Source organism: Caretta caretta, chromosome 14, assembly GCF_965140235.1.
Source record: "Caretta caretta isolate rCarCar2 chromosome 14, rCarCar1.hap1, whole genome shotgun sequence".
Taxonomy (NCBI): domain Eukaryota; kingdom Metazoa; phylum Chordata; order Testudines; family Cheloniidae; genus Caretta; species Caretta caretta.
In genome coordinates, this window is record NC_134219.1 from 41,046,883 (window position 1) to 41,066,818 (window position 19,936).

General features: G+C 55.8%; 2 protein-coding genes across 4 annotated transcripts in view; one reads left to right on the plus strand and one right to left on the minus strand.

The window, feature by feature from the left end:
* The window catches only part of LOC125621599 (butyrophilin subfamily 1 member A1), a 655,591-nt gene that overhangs the window by 147,836 nt on the left and 487,819 nt on the right, over window positions 1–19,936 (plus strand). The window lies entirely within an intron of this gene.
* LOC142069188 (maestro heat-like repeat-containing protein family member 7) lies at window positions 15,236–17,904 on the minus strand. Its single transcript, XM_075119693.1, has 5 exons — window positions 17,830–17,904; window positions 17,285–17,390; window positions 16,689–16,784; window positions 15,831–15,935; window positions 15,236–15,430 (listed from the first exon to the last, which is right to left on the minus strand). The coding sequence occupies exons 2-5, from the start codon at window positions 17,384–17,386 to the stop codon at window positions 15,236–15,238; spliced, it is 498 nt and encodes a 165-aa protein (XP_074975794.1). The 5' UTR covers window positions 17,387–17,390; window positions 17,830–17,904.

The window sequence follows — 19,936 nt, forward strand, 5'->3', positions numbered from 1 at the left end:
CTTCTGTGGCTGGGACTAGCAGATACTTGCAGGCGGCCCCTCCCAGTGTCAGCCCAAGCCCACACTGTGTAGAGCCACGGGCAGAGAGAACAGATGCTCACCCAGCTGCCATGGCCGCTGCAGCTACAGCAGGGGAAATACAAGATGAAGCTATTTGCTCCGTCTGCCTGGGGTATCTGACGGAGCTGGTGACTACAGTGTGTGGGCACAACTTCTGCAGAGCCTGCCTCACCCAGTATAGTGAGGAGAAGGGAACGGAGGGGAAGGTTTCCGTATCTGGTAACTATAATGCCTCATGGTGCCCTGACCTGTCCCCAGTGCAGAGCCCAGTTCCAGAAAAGGGAGTTCCAAATCAACACACAGTTGAAACAACATCATACAAAAGATTAAACAACTGGGGTTAAAATCATCGGACGCATTCAGTGAGCTGTAGCTCACAAAAGCTCATGCTCAAATAAATTTATTAGTCTCTAAGGTGCCACAAGTCCTCCTTTTCTTTTTGCGAATACAGACTAACACGGCTGCTACTCTGAAACCTGCTCTCTGAGTGAGACTCACTCACAAGAGTGTGACCCTGTCACAACATCTGAGCATGAGCTGCCCCCATCCAAACCCCTCCCCACAACCCCAGCACGGAGACTGGGGGCAAAGACAGAAACCTGACAGAGAGGAAGGACAGAGAAGAAGCTAAGGCCGAGGAGAGGGGGAGTGGGAAGGTTCAGTGAGCTCGGTCTGTGATTGCTGAACTGGCCCTTTCATCCTACCCCCGCCCTCCTCTCTTCCCACCCCCCACCCCCAGCAGGGGGCAGTCGAAGGGGCCAAGCTGGGTGTGTCTGTCCCGGCCGATGGAGGCTGCGCAGTGGGTGCCGGCTGCAGGGCCAGGATCTCAGGGCTCCGGGGAGCAGGAACCCCAGGCTGTGGGGGAAGCAGCTTCCTCTCTGTGGCTGGCTGGAGCCAGCACATCCCTGCTCCCCTCCCCCCTCGCTGCCCCCAGCCCAGCACAGTCTGTGCCCACCGGACCCTGAACACGGCTGGGCTCTGGGCCATTCCACAGCCCTGGCCCCTGAGCCTGTCGGGATCCTGAGCCAGTCACCTCCGTGCCTCCTTCTAGGGGATCAGCAGCCCCTGGGGAGCCTCCTGTCACCCCCCGGAAACCCCGTCCTGGGCAGGGCCCCAGGCCCTGAGTCACTCGCTGGCTGCTCCCAGCTGGCCAGGCCCAGGGTCTCCAGCAGGGCCCTTGGTGCCGGCCCCGCGCTGGCTGCCAGAGCTCCCAGCCCCTGGCCCAGCCCGGCCTGTTCTCCCAGCGCCGACCCCTCCCCTGCGGGTGGGGGGGGACCCTGCTGCTCTCAATGGCTGAGCCCTCCCCCCCCCCCCCCCTGCGGCCTCTGGTGCTGTGCTCGCAGGCTCAGCCCGTGCCAGGGCCAATGCGGCGCTGCTGGGGCTGCTCCTCCCCCGGCACCTGGGTTCTCTGGGTCTGGGGCAACTCTTTCCTGCCACCCCCCCCAGCAGCCCCGGCCGGTCAGTGCCACTCGACTGCCCGCGCTCTGACCCCAGGGACCCGGGTCTGGCAGCTCGGGGGAGTCGCTGGGTGAATGTGTGGGGCAGAGTAACCAGGGCTCCCTGCGCCCCAGGGTCCCCGTGTGCAATGGGGAAGGTCCCGCGCTGTCATGCAGACCTTAGGGGCTGGGCAGTGAGTGTTTTCATTCGTATAGTGCTCCCGAGTGAGCCAGGCACTGCAGAGACAGAACACGGGGCTGCCAGCCCCACAGGGCTCCTGGTCTGAGTGGAGACAAGGCCCAGCAAGGGCAGCAGCAAACATTGGGGGTGGGGACACGGGGGTCCCATTGTGGGGCCAGCCACTCCCTGAGCCCACCCTGTGCCTGTCTTCTGGGTGTGGTAGACAGTATTGTAGTGACCCTGATGGCTCCATGCTGGGCTCTGGGTCACCCCCCTAGGGAACAGGACAGGGCAGAGGCAGCCTGAGGACGGGGGGAGCTGGAAGTTGTGGGGAAGCGGGAGCAGCCTGGGAGCTGGGACAGGTGTGGAAGTTCAGTGTGGAAGCCAGGGGGGTGGCCCAAAACCCTTTGCTGTGTTCTCTCCAGGTTCCCACTCTGTGATGCAGGATCTGTTGGGGTCAGACCCTGGGGTGAGGGGCCCACCCAGACAGACTGAAGATAGCGAGGCTCTGTCTGCATGGGGAAGGGGCAGCAGTTCTGTTAAATGGCTTCCAGTTTTGTAGACTCATCATGGGGACGCGCCCTCAGGTATCACCCTCAGCTGTTTCAGGGTGTCTTGGCAAGCATCTTGCCTCAGTTTACCATCTTCAGCACTCCTTAAATTAAGTCTTATAGTCAAAAAGATCTGAGAGAAATATCCCCTCCTGGGGCCTGCTCTGAGTCCAAGTAAACCCCAAAATAAAATCTTTTCCTTCACTCTGCTCCAGCCTCCAGCTCTCACTCAAGCTCCTCACTGTCCTCAAGACAGGAGTCCTCAGCCCTCCTTCCCGGAGCTGGGGTGATTTCAGACTGCGCCTTTATTCTCTGCGTCCACTTTCTCCAGCCGGGGGCAGCTCTCCAGGGCTCTGTCCTGCTACAGCTGCTGCTGTCATTGTCATCTCTGGCAGCTCCTCCCCCGTAAGGGAGCTCCTCTGTCTAGGACAGTGGTCCCCAGACTTTTTTGCTCATGCCCTCCCTTACCTGGTTTGTGCCCCCACCCCAGGAGCTGCGGTCGGGAGCTGCGGTCAGGAGTTGGGCCAGGAACGGGGCTGCAACTGGGGCCAGGAGCCGCGGGCCATGGCTGGGAGTGGAACGGCATTTGGGTCCAGGAGCCGTGGGCTTCAGCTGGGAGTGGAAGCACGGTTGGGGCTGGAGCTGCAGCTGGGGTTTAGGATGGGGCCAGAGTAGAGCTGGGGGCAGAGCAGGGCTGGGTGGCGTTCCCTTCCCACCACCCATGGGGGCTGGTCCAGGCCCTGCCATGCCCCCCAAATGTTCCTCCACACCCTCTGGGGGGCACAACCCACAGTTTGGGGACCACTGCTCTAGGAGCACCCCTTCCAGGCTCCTTGCTCTGGTGAACTCTCCTGGGAGCTCCTCTCCTCGGCAGCTTCCTATCCCTCGGATCCCTTCAGCTGAGCCCTGGTAACCCTTTATCAGGCTCATAGCTATTTAGCTGCCAACTAGCCACCTAGGGATTTAATTACTTCCAGGTTGGTCTGGGTTGGCTGGTTCTCCCTTACAGGAGCCTGTCACAGGTAGCCTCTCTCTAACTCCTGTAAAAGGGCCAGCCCTCTTGACACATTCCCACTCTTCCCCCCGAGAGCCAACCTGTATTCAAAGGTCGGCTTGACCATGGCTGACACTTGGTTATGTTCTGCAGCTGGGGTGAGGTGGGGGGTACTTCCTGCCCTGCTGCCACAAGGAAATCTGCAAGGCCCTTGGCAATAATTTTATTCTCGTCACTGAAGTATGAAGAAACCAGGAGTTTGATTCCCCAAGTCTCTATGTAACACATGTCATGGGTAAAATCCCCCATAGTCTTCAGCATGTCATAGTTCAGAAGAACTCGTTGGCTACAGCAGAGGTAGTCGATAGCACTGGACTTTCATCATTGGTGTGGTGGTCCTGTAGCAGATATGGGCTGGCTACAGAGCTTCCCTCTCAGCCAGATACACACCAGAAGTGTTCATCACAAAATCCTTTAATTTTCTACCAACTATGGCTAAGGTCAGCTTAAATATCGTATTTTTACCCAGCGCTACCTAGTGGTTGAACAGCAGAATACAGTTTAGCGTTCCATTACATCTCCCCCTTTAAGTTCTACATTTCTACCATTTATAATGTTTACATTATCGCACTGTCTTTGAAGTTCAGTGTGGATCAGTCTGGTAGGTGTCTCTGAATGGTACTGGTCTTCTAATTACATGACCCGAACAGGTAACAGCTTGGTCATCTGGCTGTCCATTAGTTCCATCGACTAACTGTGGTCAGTCTGGAATCCTTGAGTCATCTTCTTGTTCTGCATCCACCATCTGCAGAGTTTGCTCAGTTGATTGTTCTTTCTGAGGAACAAACTGTAGATGTTGACAGTTTCTGTTGAACTCTCCTCTCTCGGTCTTGATCACATACAACCAGTGTGTTGAATTCTTTTTCTTTACAACACCTGGAATATTCCATTCTTTTTCTCCATCCAGTTTGACACAAACATGGTCACCAGGTTCTAGGCCTGGTAGTTTTCTAAGTGATGTCTGTTGTAAAAGTGTTCGTAAACTTTTTTTCCCTTTTTATTCGATTTGGCTATTCTCTACGTGTCTGACAACTTTGGAGATAGATTCTTTTCCAAAGTTGGGAGGATAGTTCTGAGTCGTCTTCCCATCAGGAGTTGTGCTGCACTATATCCAGTAGCTGCTGTTGGGGTTGATCTATAACTCAGCAGAGCAAAGAATGGATCTTCCTGTTGAAGGATATTCTTGGCTGTCTGTACAGCTCTCAGCATCTCCATTCGCTTGTGAGTAATATGGGCTTCTAGTAATATGAGGAAAATCATATTTTGTTGAGATAAATAAAATTCTACTTCTATGAATTGTGGTCCATGCTCTGTCACAAGGTCTTCTGGAACCCCGAAATGCCCAAAAGTGCACTTCACTTGCTCTGTAACACTTTGGTCTGTTATGTCTTTCAAGTACACTCTTTCTACCTACCTGGAAAAATACTCCACGACTACCAGGTAAAGATGTCCCCTGAATTCACATAACTCTGCAGCTAGTCTCTTCCAAGGTCTCTTTCATTCAGACTAGTTCCTTGTTAGTGTCACTAATTACAACTGGCCGTATCTTTTTCCTCTCAGCCTTCAGTAAAAGAGCTATGGGAGCCCGTGGGGAAATTTTTCTACCCAAGGCAAATTTAACAGCAGCTCTGGAGCGTTTCATAGCTGATGTCCTGAGCCTGCCCTGCCCGTAACTGTGCATTTCTGGAGGTGTTGACAGTAACTCACGGCAAGTCACTGGGATTTCGGCTCTTAAGTTGAAGTCAAGCTGCATGTAAGTTGGGGGGTAAATAGTTTATTTGCTGCAAAATTATATTTCGGGTCGACAGAAACGATTTGCGAATCCATGTTGAGTTTGCTGACAAGTTTCAATGAACAGAAAGGTGCCGCCGCTTCCCTTCCAGCCTTTAGCCCTGTGGCTGGGCCCTCAGTGGGGAGCCCCTGGTTCCATCCCCCTGTGGGATGTGGGGCAGGAACTGGAATATGGGTGCCCCCCGAGGTTAGGGCTGGAACCACTGGGCTCCAGGTGTCTGGTGTGGGGCTCCTTCAATCTCTCTTGCTGAAGACACCCTGTATGTCTAAACACTGCCATGGGCATGGGCCAGAGCGTGGGAGTGAGACTGACTCTGCAGACCAGTGGCTTGGGCCCCTGCTGGGAGCCCAGAGTCCAGCTCCCCTGCTCCAGTGACCCTGTAATTACTGATCCATAACCCCAGTGAGGGGAGGGGCTCTGGCCCCTGGCACAGCAGTGTCTCAGCCATGTTGGTGCCCCACTGCAAACCCCGAGTGCAGACGCAGTGCACGGGTGTGAACTGGGACTGGCCCCTGGCGCAGCTTCTCCCAGATGGAGTGGGCAGCAAGTGGAGAAATGCCCCCTCCCCTCCTCACTGCCCCAGCCTCATTAGCAATGGCCCCTAATCCCTCCAGCACCCCTCAACTGCCATCCCCCCACTACCCTGCCCATGCCCTAACATGGAGAGTCCCAGCTGCGCCCTGTGGGTCAGGGCTGCTGGGACTCTCCACTGTGGACTGTTGATCTCAATGTATTGCCAGGCTCTTCATGGTTTTGGTTATAAGGATCTCATTATCTCATTCCCGCTGCTCTGAGTGGTGCCCATGTGCGCACGACCCAGCTCAGCTCTTCCTGTATCCCAGGAACGTCTTCATCTTCTGGGATCCTCATGGCAGCAGTGGGATGATTTAACGGAGCCCCTTAGTCATGGGGCCTTTCTCTCGCTTTTGTTTCAGAGCCAGCATCCTGGAATCGTCTCCTGGTGCGTGGAGTGGTGGCAGTGGTGGGGGTGCTAGTCTTACTGTACCGATGTGGGTTTTGGAAAGGTAGAGGAAAAGTGTTTGCCTACTCGCAACTTGTCTTCAGGAAGCTGCTGACTCATCCCTCCCCGCAGCCTGGAAGTCGGCAGGATTCCCAGGAATCTGAGCTCCCCGCAGTGTGTGATAGGGACGGGGACCAGGCCCAGGGAACCAGAAACAGGAATCGAGACCCAGCCCTGGAGAATGGGGAAGGAGACCTGTTTGCGAATTCCTATCTGGTCTGCTGAATTGTTCACGTCCAGACCCTCCCCACAGTTCTTAAAAAGTCAAAGAATTTCGTTTAGACGCTTTCCAAACAAACCATTTTGATTTTTCAGTTTGAAATAATTTTTTGTTTAAAAATGTCCTTCAATTTTATTTTAAAAATTCAAAAAGTTACAACCCTTGAAATGTTCCTGGGTCTCTTTGTTTTTTGTTTTTTTTTAAAGCTTTTTGGTTCATCAAAAATTTGGAAAAATGTTAGTTTTATTCAACCTGAAACCGTTCTTTTCCATCTCTTTTTTGGAATTGCCAGGAACCAAAAAATTCTGTTTGCCCAGCTCGAGGGGCAGGTGAGGATTTTGGCGGTTATATTGTGGGTCTCTAAGTCTCCTTGTTGCTCAAAGTTTTCTTACTGCAACAAATTAATTTGGGATGAGGGCAGGATGGGCAAAAGCTTCCTAAAAGTGTGGGGGGGCTGCTGGCACCCAAACTGTGGCCCAGCCCCTGTGCCACCCCTTCTCCTCGAGGTCCTGCCCCCTCAAACTGCCCCTTTCCCTGAGGCCCCCCCTCACACCGCCTTTCTCCCTGAGCTCCCACTTCACGCCACCCCTTGCCCCCAAAACACTGCCCCCCCACTCCCTTCTCTCCCCCATCATCCAGTCGCTCACAACTTATGGCCAGTAAAAAGTGGTGGGCCCTGGTCTCCCCTGTTCTGGCCCCCCTGGGTGAGAGTGGGAGAGGATGAAGAACTCCTTTCAAATATAACTCCCCCCACCTCAAAACAGCACAATTTGCCAGCAACAGCAAAACATGCACCTAACCAACCCGGGCCAGTCACGCTGTGTTGTGTGTTACATTCCCGTCCTGGGGCAATTTATGTCTTTGAGAATATGAAACCTGCAGGCCTGGGTGTTTCTCTGCGTAATGTGACCTCAGTGCTCCTCATGAGAGCCGTTGTTTGTAAATGTTTCAGTAGCAGACATATTTATCATTCATGGACAGACAGACATTTATTCACAATTAGAACTGGTCAAAAATAGCGAGGGTGGAGAGGTTCATGAAAATTGAAGAAGAAACCACTCCCCCCCCCATATTCTTCAAACTTATTTGGAAATGTTTTTAATTATCAAATTTTTGTTTCGTTTTGGTGGGAAAAACTGCACATTCTCTCTGAAATGGGCAGAGAAATCCAAAATGTTTTTTTTAAAGAGGTAACTTTTTTCAAATGATCAATGTAATCCAAAGTGGCATTTTTAGTTAAAAGGTTGCATTGTCAGTGTAAAACACTTTTGAACCAGCTCTGTTACTGTATAACAAGATGAGTTTATTTTTCGTGATGCATTGTTTGGGCCAGGTTCCAGGTGGCATTTCAGTTTTTGCACAGCCCTTCTCTTCTTGCGTCTGCACCTCTCATAAGCTGTGGCCTTAATCTTGGCCCTGGAAACACTTACGTGCATGTTTCACTTTAATTACTGCTGTGAATACTTCCATTTCAATGGGACAACTCTGAGGTCGGGTTTATGCTACGGCCCTATATCGGTGTAACTATGTCATTTCTTTAATTTTCTTTCTTTTATATGTGAAAGTTCTTGAGAGGTTAAAGCAGGTAAAATACATGAACAGGTTCGGACAGTCCGAGTTTGTCAGTGCAAAGTGACAGCAGAGATGTGGGATCTGCTAATTTTCCATAAGTCTCTCAGGGTTACCCAGGATAACTTTGGGGACCTCTGTCTCGCATCGGGAATGTTCCCTGAAAGTGTCCAAACAGCTCAGAGCTACAGAACCATTCCCTGGATCCATTCTTATAGCTGTCTTCCCCGGAAAGCAGTCTGGCAAGTGTTCCTGTCAGCTCATTGCTAAGTTATCTGTCAAAACACTAGAGTTTTCAGGTGCCTAAGTAGCTCCTGGAATCAGGGTGAAATTATCCTCCCCGCCACCACCAAAATTTGAAATGGTGCCCCGGAGTGCACGGTACCCTACCGTAGTTCCCCCATAGGAACTGCATGAACAGGCAACTCTGCAAGTTATCTGCATGCCTCTGCACGTGACCCCCATGCCTCTCCATTTCCTTGGACACATGTATCCTGTCCCCATGCTGGCGGCTAATCCAGAAAAAGAGGGAAAGAGCTCAGGACTGCGACCACCTGAGGGAAGTGTTGGGTTGAGATTAGCTGGTCAAAGCAGGCAATAGGGACAGAATTGGAGACTTGAAGCTCCTCGAGTGACCTCTGCCCTTTCTAGACCTGCCCTTCAATCACACACAGCGATTGTAAAGTTGAATGTGATCATAACTAGACCCATTTTAAACCCTTCACCACACAAGACAAAGCGCGTAGGATTCATCGTGAACTATTTATTTCTCCTCCCCTGGCTCCCTGCAGCCACCAGCCACCCTGGAGCTTTCCCTCCTCTCTCCCAGGCTGGGCTCACTTGATCACAGGAGCTCAGCGGAGGGTCCAGCTTTGCTCTTTCACTTCCATTCTTCACGTCTTTGGGTGGCTGCATTGGCAGCTGAGCAGCCTGATGGAAACACTGAGTCCTCTGTCTCGGCAGGCAGGCCCAGCCGCCAAAGCCAAAGACTCCCTGAGAACAGGGGGAGGTTCGCCTGAACTCTCAGGAGTGGAGGCTGGGCCAATAGGGTAGGGTTACCATATTTGAACTTTCAAAAAAGAACTTTTCAAAAAAGAGGACACTCCGAGGGTGGGGGGGGAGTGGTAGCCCTGCCACCTATCTACTCCCTCCCACTTCCTGCCCCCTGACTGCCCCCCACAGAACCGCCAACCCATCCAACCCCCCCTGCTCCTTTTCCCCTGATCGCCCCCTCCCAGGACCCTGCCCTCTATCTAAGCCTTCCTTCTCCCTGTCTCCAACTGCCCCCTCCTTAGACCCCCCCAACCTAACTGTCCCCCTAGAACTCCACCCCCTACCTGTGCCCTGATTGCCCTGCCCCCTATCCGCACCCCCGCCCCCTGACAGACCCCGGCTCTCCCACACCCATCCAACCACTCCCTGTCCCCTGACTGCCCCCGCAGAACCCCCAACCCATCTAATCCCCCCTGTTCCCTGCCCCTGATTCCCCCCCCGAACCTCCGCCCCATCCAACCCCCCCCCCGCTCTCTGTTCCTTGACTCCCCCGACCCCTCTTCATATGCCCACCCCCTGACAGGCTCCCCCCAGAACCCCTCACCCATCCAACCCCTCCTGCTCCCTGTCTCCTGACTGTCCCTTGGGACCCCATGCCCCTTCTCCAGCCCCCCCGGCCCAGAGCAGTGTGTCTGGGGTGCGGAGCCAGACACAGTGCCGTGCCCCCCCGCAGAGCGCGCAACTCCCTCCCCAGCCCCCAGAGTGCTGCATTGGGAGGGAAATCCTGGACCTTTTCAGAATTTTACAAATTCCATCCGGAGGGCGATTTAAAACCCAAAAAGCCGGACATGTCCGGGAAACTCCGGACGCATGGTAACCCGACCACAGGGACTCCAGGATCTGCAGCTGCTGCCACCTGTATGGTGAATCCTCCGACTCATCACCAACCAGCTCTTCCCCATTCTCCAACCTGGCCCCACGGTCTGACCGTGCAGGAGAACAGAAACCCTTTGGGACAGCAGGAGAGTCTCCTCAATGCTGCACTCTTCGCATGGCTTCCCGCGGTCACAGAGAAACACGACTACGCTGCCCCCAGGAGTCTCTCAAGGAGCTGCCGGCGCAGTCACTGGGCACCGACTCGTAATGGTCTCGGGCAGTGGCATTGCAGAGGGAGCTGAGCAGACCGTCCCTTCTGTGACTTCCTGAATTGCTGCCAGGACGGATTCTCCTCTGTGCTAGGGAGAGTCCCCGAGGACAAGCAGCTGTGGTAGGGGAGGGGGCAAGACAAGCACTCCCCCTGAGCCCTTGACTAGCAGGCAAGCAGGACTCTGGGAGCCAAGGCATCGGTGTGTCTTGCTAGGAGAGCAGAGCTGGAGAGCAGAAAAGGGCATTGGAGGAATTGTAGAAAAGTCATTGTCATGGCCGGGTCATGGGCAGCCAGACCTAGTGGTCAGAGGCAGAGTCCACACTCACAAGACAGGAGTCGAGAGTCAGCTGGGTCAGGACACTGGAAGAGCAGAAGCAAAAGACCAAATTGTGTTCAGAACCTCAAGTCAGGTGAGTCACCCTGAGTCCGGATGCCAGGAAATCAAGCCTGGGGAGTGGGAGCAGGAACAGCCAACACACGGTCCAGAGCCGGGGAGGAGCTCGGCTGTTCAGACAGCTTCTTCTTCCTGCTGCTGGTTTAAGGAGGTCCCGGGGGCCGATTAGCTGCTCTGGGACTCTGCCAATAGGAGCCTCAAACTGGGTCTGGACTTCGTCAGTCCTAGGTAAGCAGTTTTTCGTAGGCTTCCATGTGGCGTGCTGGAGGGTGGCTGCTCCCAGGAACCCTGCAGACCCGGGTTAATGACCCATGGGTCAGGACAGTGAGTGATCTCTCCCCGCTCAAACCTCCTGCACGAAACAGTCTCCAGGGGCATCCTCTGAGAAGAAAAAAACACAGTCATGAGGACAAATAGGCTATGGAACAGGAGCCCCCTCTTTCTTGCAACAGCCCCAAGTGCCCAAAAGAGTGGACGGTTCTTACCTCCAGGAGATGCCTGGGATCTTCCATCTAAGCCTCAAGGGGACCCCTGTTGCTTGGTCTGACAGGAGGAGATCATCTGTCCCCACTGCTCCCTGCGCTGGGCTGGCTGCAGCACACATCTGTGTAAGAGGCTGGGCCAGAGAGATGTTACAATCAGGGTCCAGGCACCCCAGAAGGAGAACAGAGGGTCTGAAACCAGAAGACGAAGCAATCAAATCAGCAGATTCGACAGAGAAGTTTTCTACCCTACAGGGACATCGAAGAAGGTCTGTTAGGAAAGCTGAGATGTTAGTCTGGAAACTGCTAAGGCAAAGATTGTGACTTGTTAAGATTCAGTTTTAGTCACTACAAAGTGTGTTGTGCTTTGTTTCTCTCTTTGAAATGTCTCTCTTTCTCTTGCTTAGTATCACTTAAATCTCTTCTTTGTTACTATGCTTCCCAAACCACCTCAGTGTTGTGTGTTCGAGTGAAGTGTGGGTCTCCAGCCTACCCAACAGGCTGAGCTGTGCCCTGTCTCTCTGAAGGTAGTGAATAATTTCTGAGCGGTGCTGGGCCCAGAGTCCAAGGGCAGTTCACCAGACATCTCGTGGGAAGCCCAAAGAGACCAAAGGAGCAGGAGAGATTCAGGCCCCACTGACCATGGGAACTTCCCACAGAAGAGCCTACACAGGGCTCTAGACACAGCCACTTTGGGTGTGTACCAGAGTTCACTCACCGCTAGATGCTGGCCAGGCCTCGTGTCATTGCTTTCTCGCTGGGCTAGCAACCCCGCTCATACTCACTCTTGCAGTTTGTTGGCTGGGAACTCAGCCCTCCAACCAGGTGACTGTCCTTTACTCCACTCCTTCCTGGGTCGTGCTCCTTGCAAACAAAGTCCCAAAATGTCTTGAACAGAAACAAGGCCTTCCACCCTCGTGGGGAGTTCTTCTTCAGCCTGATTTCGGTTCGGCCTGCCCTTCTTGGGTTTCTATGGTCTTCTATGTCCCCTTCCTTAGGGATGGTGAGAGAAGCCAGTCCTACCCTGGACTCCAGGGTTTGGCCCAAGGCCGTCGACTGAACAGCTCGCTCTGCTTCTGGAGTTTTGCTGCTGTTTTCCCTTGTTTCCTCTCAGGTGGGGCTCACTTGGTCATCAATTTGGCCTAGCCCCAGGCTAGGCAGCCATAGGCCAAGCCACCCTGTTAGATACCCTCCTCCTTCAAATCCGGTCCAGCCCAGCTGACAGGTTTGCTGAGGGGATGGTGAAACCCCATTGCTGATCAGAAGGAGGTCAGAGTCTGTTCTCTAGGAGCTGAAGGTCCGTTTGTCCTGCTGCGGCAAGTGGAGCTGGAGAGCGGAGATGTTAGGTGAAAGAGACTGCATGATGGAGTTGGAGACTGAGGGACGGGAGCCTCCTCCCAGAAACGCTCCCAGGAGAACAGGCTTGAGGAGGAGTTCTCTGGGGAGCCTCTTGCTTGGAAAAAAACAAGGGTGGCACATTGATGAAGATGTCTCTGTCCCAGGGATGGGGGAAGCTCCCACCCAGGCTATGCAGCAGGGATCCCATTTCTCCCCCAAGAAACCCATTTTGCCCAAAGAAGTCAATGGCTCTTACCTCCAAGAGGGAGTGGGCTCTTCCCTCTCAGCCTCTTTGAGAACTACCACTGCTTGGTTTCCTAGGACAAGGGACCTGTCCCCACAGCTCCCTGAGGTGCTTCAGCTTCTGAATGCACCCATCTGGGAGGCTATCACACATGCCACGGCCTAGAAGACATGCGGGGAGGAGGCTCCTCTTCATGTCAGACTCTGAGAGCCCAGAGAAGGGCCAAAGGAAGAATAAAGGGCAGGAGATGAAGCTAGCCCGGAGCCTCTGTCCCATCCTCACCTCCTCAAAGGTGGAGCTTCCTGAGCTTCAGTTGGGCAGACAGTCTGTAGCCCTGACACAAAGGTCCTTTTGCACCATATGGGGAAGGCAGATCTCTGCCTGGGAGTACGGGAAATGGGATGGGGGTGAGATCAAGGAAAGAGGGGAGGGATATGGGTGTGAGGGAAAGAGCTCCTACCCCAGATGAAGGAATTCGGGGTGCCGGGGAAAGGACAAAGCTCCACAGAGAGGGGAGAGAGTTCCTGTGAGTGCCAGGGGCCTCCATTTCCGCTTCCACTCGCCCCCCATTTATAGTGAGACACAGCAGTACCTGCAGCAGGGAGCGGGACTTGCTGAACAGGGAGGGGAACCTTGAAGAGCATCAGATGAGCCACAGCCCTTGCAGCACCTCGGGCATCTGGCGCAAGTGCCGAATCATGTGAAGCTGGCCCATGACCTTGGCTGTGACATCCTCATGCTGCAGGGGAATGAGAACATGTCAGAGACTGAGACACTCCCCAGGAATCAGGGAGGATGAAGGGCACCTGGAACCAGCACCATCATTTCCACCCAGCAGCTGCTCATGTCTGAGTGGTGGATTCACCCTCCTGACCCCCAGGATGGAGGCTTGCTGTCCTCTCTAGTGACCTCCAGTGCCAACCCCCCTCCTTGTAGGGTGAGCTCCTGCCACTTCCCCATCAGTGCCCCTGACAGCTGTTCCACCTCCAACCCACCTGGGGACACCGCTCAAGTTCGGAGAACCCTCTCCTCCACCCCCACCTCCATCCCCACCCAGGTAGGGCAGGGAGGGGGCTCTAGAAGGGTGGCGGGGGGAGGGAGGGATTCTGGCAGCAGTGAAGTGGGATGGGGAGAGCTTGAGACCTTTCCCCAAGACACCCCAGTGACAAAAGCTGAAACCACAGGATGGCAGCCCTGGGGAACGGGACAGGTCAGCAGCCCCTGACGACTGAATCCTCCCAATATCTCGAGAGTGGGTCCAGCCCTACCAGCAGCAAAACCAGCTTCCCACACCCATGTGCCTCAGTCAGTCACCATCACCAGTCAGTCCTTGGCCTCCCAGGCTGCCAGGGATGGGAGCAACTCTCGATGGTGGCTCGGGTGACATGGACACTAGGCCATGGGGAAATGGGTGCAGCTCCGTGGGGCAGGAAAGGTTCCCAGAGGGCACTTAGGGGACTCTCCTGTCCTTCCCAGGAGTGATAGCAGAGCAACACATCCTAAGAACAGAAGTCCATGAAGGCCAGAAGTCCTTACTAGGCTCCTTGCTACCAGGCCAGCGAATGGCGATCGGATGGGAATGAGGCCCTGGGCCCCACCCCAAGCTTCTGAGTCGATTGCAGCTGCTTACTGTGTCCCCCATCAGTTGCTGGGCTTCCCCCAGGAGGGAGTAGACCAGCACCAGCCCAGCCTGGCTGACACGCAGCAGGGGGTCGTGGATGGCCAGCAATGCTGTCTGCACGAAGGATCTTCTCTGCCCGACGGAGAAGAATTTTTCAAAGACCTAAAACCAAGAGGACATGAGGCTCGAGTAGATTGCCCAGAGCCAGCCTCCAAGTCCTGGCGGTACAATGGCGTCTAGTGCCCCAAAGGGCGGGGAAGAGAGCTGCTGTGGCCAAGGCACTTCATTCCCCAGGAGGCTTTCAGGGTCTCAGGGCTCAGGAAAGCCTCTTTATTAAATGGTCGCAGATGCTGAGGGACCAAAGCCTCCAGTGGCTCTTTCGGGAAGGCAATTTATGGCAGGGGCCAGGATGGGCTGGAAATGGATCTCTAATGTGTGTGAGCAGGCCCACTCTGCTGTGCAGGGCACAGAGACGACAGGGGACCCTGTCTTGCTTCCAGCAGAGAGATCTCCTGCACCTCAGCGGCTAGAGGAGTGTGCGTGTGTTGTTACGGGGGGAGGGGGTTGGAGCTGACAGACCAAAGGTCTCTTCCCCCGGCTAAGTGATTTCTCTCCTCGCTGGGAATGGCCTCTGCAGCTCCTTGGTTTCTTCAAGGGGAATCCAACCTGCAGCCTGACAAGAACAAGGAGACTCCTGGCCCAGTCCCAGTGTGGGACCTTTCGCACCAGCTGGTTGCTGGATGAGGAACTCTGAGCTGGAAATAAGGAGCGGGCTCTTTTCCTGTCTCCAGGAGGCATCCACTGCAGGGAGCCCAGCCAGCCTCACTCCCTGAGCTGTGTCATGCCCTGGCACAGTGCCCTTACCTCCCCCACTCTGGCTGTGTTCTTGTAGCCCAAGAGCCTGCTGTCCTGGTGCCAGTCATAGCACCAGAGATCTTCCGCCTCATGTATGGTCAGGCCTGGAAGAGAGAGAGAGAGAGAGAGAGAGACTTTTCTCCTCATTCTGGTTGCAGTTTCTGTGTCCTTCCAATCCCATTGGTGGCTGCACAGTGGAGTGGAGAAGAACAGAGGCAGAGAGAGACTTGTCCTCCGGCTGGGGTCAGTCTGAGAGAAATGGTCTGGGGTCCCATTATCAACCTGTGGTCACTCTTCGTCCCCTATTGGGTTCCGTGTCCCAGCTGGGTTCCTTACCCCTCTGTTGGAGCAGCAGCTGGTAGAGCCGATAAGTCCCCTCCCTGGCCTGCCGGCTGATGTCCTTGTCTGGATCGCTGACCAATAGAGCCAGCTGGGCCACATGGCGACCCATCTGAGGGAACTCGGCTGAGATCTAATGGAAGGGAGAGCAGAGGGGACTCCATCAGCATTTTCCTCTCAGCTCCCTGTCCCCCCTGGGCCAGAGGGCTCCTTCCTCTTAGCCCCTCTGCAGGAGATGCTGGGGGAGAGGAGCTTGAGATCGACCCTTCATTTGCTCTGCTGCCAAGGGAGCCTGCAGCTGCTTTGGGATGCCAAGCAGGGGCTGGAGCATGGGCCCCTTAAAGGCCCAGGGACAACACTGAACCAGGACAAGAAGAACTTGACTCAAGCCGAGCTCAGTTCTGCTCTGACTCTGCCTCCCCATGAAGAACCCTCCTAAGCCACAGCCCCGGCAGCAGCAGCAGATCCTGCAGCCCGCTGGAGCCAGCCCGCCTCCGCCTGGAGCCAGCAAGCTGGGCTCGGAGCTCACTTACGTCAAACTCAGGGAGGGTGACTGTGTATCTCAGCAGGGCTGTGCTGCTCCTGATAGCCCTGGCTCGCTCCTGCGACACCCTGGACACGACCCAGAGGTTGACATGCTGTGGGGAAAGGAGGCAGGTCAGATTCAGAGGCCAGCTGCTCCTGCTTTGCAAATGAGCCCCATGCCCCCAGCCCCAGGGGCCTGAGACATTCTGCGCAGGGGGGAATAGCCGAGTCATTGATGGCAGAGCTTTAGAAGGGGATTCTTTCCCCCAGGACGCAGCTTGTACCCTGCAGGTCACAACTTCTCAGCGTCTCTCTAGATTGGGACAATGTTCGGGGTCGGGGCTGGTCCCATCCTCCCAGAACTCCTGATTCCTGAACAGTTCACCAGAAAGAAGACCGAACCCTCAGCCCTTCCCTGCTACGCAAATCCTTGGGGGGATATAGGGAGTGACTGAGAGCAGAATCCCTCCAGGAATTTCAGAGCACATCAGAGGGAAGGGCTGATTCCCTGGGCTCCTCCTCTTTCTCTAGGAAGGAGCATGTGCCTCTTCTCTGAGAACCATCTCCCCAATCTCATGGGCTCTGTGTGTTGGAGGGGTGGGGGAAGGGTGGATTTTCAGACTCTCACTCCCCAAGACAGCCAGGAGCCCTGTGCTTAGTGCTCAGCAGAACCAGGCAGAGCTCTGGCTTGGAGTCCCAGCTCCTTCCTCTGGCCCTCAAGAAGGAAGGACCTGACACTACATTGCACTGACCTCCCCAACCAAGGACGGCCCACTGGGGACCCAGCTAGGAGGACAGAGTAGAAAATGCATCTTCCAGTCTCTCCTTACCAGTCCCCCAAAGAGTTACGGTCAAATGGGGCTCACCTCCAAGATGAAGTGGAGCCTGTCTGTGTCTGGGGACTCTGCCAGCAGGTTCCCCAGCATGGCATCCAGGACCTCTGGGATGACTTTGTGCAGAGCCTGCAAAGCATGGGTCAGAGTTAGGGAACCTGGGCCTACACCTGCCACAGGATGGGAAGAGGGGGTCTCTGGGAAGCACTGGGGAGACTCCCAAACACATCTCCCGGCCTTTCTCCTTCACATCCCACTGCAGGCAATTTGCAAGAATTGATGACCCCTGGACCTTTAATCCATGAGCTTAGCAGGTCTCTGCAGAGGGCCTTGTAGGCAGAAGAGTATGAAACAGCCAAGTTGCTATGGATGGAAGCTGGGCTTCTGGGCAAAACACAGCTTATGAAAGAAAGAAAGAAAGAAAGAAAGAAAGAAAGAAAGAAAGAAAGAAAGAAAGAAAGCAATCCCCTAGGGAGGGGTAATCTCTTCCCTGCTGGAGGGAAGGATCCAACCCTGCAGCTTGTTCCATCTCCGCTACCCCACCCCTAAATCTGGAGCTCCAGCAAATCAAGGGAGCAGGGACCAAGGACTACTCTCGAAGAGGAGGAGGATGGAGGAGGAGGAGGTACCTGGATGCCGGTGGTGTCCTTCTCCGTGCCCAGGGTGAAGACGGAGTGAAGGGCAGCTCGCAAGAGGTGGGTCTCTAGGGCTGGCTCCAGGGCAGGTTTCATGGTGCTGGCAAGAGAGAGGAGCTGGTATTAGACTGTGCACTACGGGGGTGGGACTGTCACCAAGATGGACACCAAGCCACAGGGATAGAGGCACAGGCTGGCGAGAACGGAAACTGAGGCACTTAGCTAGGGAATGACAAGGCCAAGGTGTCCAAGACAGACAGTGGCAGGACAGGAATAGCTCCTGTTCCCTGGAGCCTGCTGCCCCTCCTGTATCTGAGCCCGGGAGTGAGCCCCTCCCCAAGGCCCCTGTCATGTTATGGGAGTGAAAAGAAGAGCCCCGCCAGGAGAGAGTGACCCTTCCCACCCCACCATCTCTGCCAGAGGCGCCACTCTTGGGAGGTGACTTGGGAGGGACAGTGATGGTGACTCCCAGCCTTGGGCCTGCGCAACACTGGGGTGAGGGGAGCCGGCGGGGTGGGGGGGTGGGGCTGTCTCGGTACCAGAGGTAGCCCACTGCAGCCAGGGAGTGGGCGAGGACGGCGCTGGGTGACGAGTCATCGGGAAGCTCCTCGATGAGCTCCTGTGAGATGCAAAGGAGACAAAGGAGCTTGTGAGATTCAGGTCCAACTGACACCTCCCAGTGAGGAGATGACACAGCCTGTGCCCCACATGGCCAGCAGGATCCCCCACCACCTCCCGCTCCTCCGATTCCTTCCTGCCCATCAGACTTGTCCCCCTTCCCGGATTCCTGCCCAGCTCACTCCTAATCCCCTTCTCTCCTCCTCCCTGTCAAAACTGCCCCCATTCAGCCCCATCCCGACGACCGAGCTGGGACCATGAGATTCCTTGTCCCCCACTCTCAGCTGCCCTCAGCCCCACAATTGTCCCGCTCCCTCCAGCTGCCGTATGGCGTGTCTCACTCACCACGATCCTCTTCACCACGGCCGCCTTGCAGCAGCGCGGCTCCAGCGTGTCCTCCCCTCTCTCCCATGCAGCCAGACATGCGGGGTAGATGGCCTGAAGGAACAGGAGCTGCTGCCCCTCATCCTGGACCCACTGGGAGTGGGGTATAGCGAGAGAGAACCTGTTAGCTAGGGACCTTCCTGCCCCACCCACACCAGCTCCAGGGCTCAGGCCTCAATGGGGGATTGTGGGGACCCGCCTATTGTCCAAATCCCCCACAACTCCTACACAAGGAGGATCAGGAACTGGGACAGTGCCTGTGGGGGGAGATGACTTCGGCTGTTGTGGGACAAACACCCTGTGAGGATGTGACACAGCAGGGAGGGGGGAGTGTTGACCTGGGAATGTGCCCTGGGGATGGGAGACCTGAGAGCCTGTCACCTGAGCCAGGAGGGGGAGGGGGAGGTAACACCTCTGCCCAGGAATGTGGATGGAGACTGCAGTAGGGAACCTGCTGGGTGGGTTTAGTTTGCAGTTTGGGGCTGGGGAGAGGAACACAGGGAACCCCAGGGCTGGGGTCTAAGCTCCCTGCTCCCCCAGAAGGACGTGATTGAGGGGTCCTAGTTGTACCCACAAGCTCTGTTGTGGACTGTGTTCCTGTTGTCCAATAAACCTTCTGTTTTACTGGCTGGCTGAGAGTCTCAGTGGATCCCAGGAAGAGGGGTGCAGGGCCTCGACTCCCCCACACTCCGTGACACACCCCCATCTTGGGGGTCCCACATCATGGATGTAAAAGGGCCCCATTAGGGGTGGTGGATCAGGAGGCACAAGACCCTCGGCAGGGGGTGGGGATGCTGGGAAGGGACAGGGCAATCTTGGTTCCAGCCCAGGTGGGGAACATTTGTACCTTATCTCTGCACTGGAGCTGCTCTCGGATGACCTTGAGAGCAGCTTCATCTTTGGCCACGTCCACCCCTTCCTCCTGCTCCGAATCCAGGGGGGTCCCTGCACCAGGGAGGGAAGGACAGGGGCGTGGTGGGCAGAGCAGGATTCCAGACCCCCCTTCCCACCTCAGCACCCAGGGCAGATCAGGTCCCAAACCTCCCTCTCAGGGATGCCTTCAGCCCCCAACAGCTGCAGAAGCCCAGAGCAGAGCCCCCCCCTCCGCTGGCCAGGACTCCAGGGGAGGTGCCGATTCCCCCAGCCCCGGAGCAGCAAGGACCAAAGTGGCAGCAGCTCTTCATGCCCCACCCCCAGGTCCCCGTGCGAAGGGGCAGCTGTGTGACGGCTGCTGCTCTCAGTGGGGTTCGCGGGGCTCAGGCCAGACACCTGGGCTGGGGACCCCCCCACATATCCCTGGGAGAGTGTCTGGGCCCAGGGTGTTCACATCCCGTCCTCAGCCCTCCTGGAGCCCAGCCTGGCTCCTCACCTGGAACAAAGCAGTGGCCTCCATCGGCCTGGCTGCTGCCAGAGGCCCAGGTGCTGCCGCTGTCCCAGGCTGAGCTGCCGGTGCTGGGACAGGGACCTTCCACCTCCTGGCCGGCGGGGGCTGGAAGGTCCTCAGAGACCGGGCAGGGCGATGCCTCCTGATGGGAACGAGGGCTGGGCTCCTGGGGCCGCTGCTGCCCACACAACAAGCCCCAGAGCCACCCTGCCCGGCGCCCCTCCTGGGCTGGGTCCTGTCTGCCAAACCGCAGCCTGGGC

Bases quoted from the DNA above. Each gene is read 5' to 3' on its own strand.
- LOC142069188 (XM_075119693.1), bottom strand. From the start codon at position 17,386: ATGAAACCTGCCCTGGAGCCAGCCCTAGAGACCCACCTCTTGCGAGCT. The intron at 16,785-17,284 runs GTACCTCCTCCT...CATGCTTTGCAG, and splicing joins AGGACACCACCGGCATCCAG to GCTCTGCACAAAGTCATCCC. The intron at 15,936-16,688 runs GTGAGCCCCATT...CTTTCCCCACAG, and splicing joins GGCTCCACTTCATCTTGGAG to CATGTCAACCTCTGGGTCGT.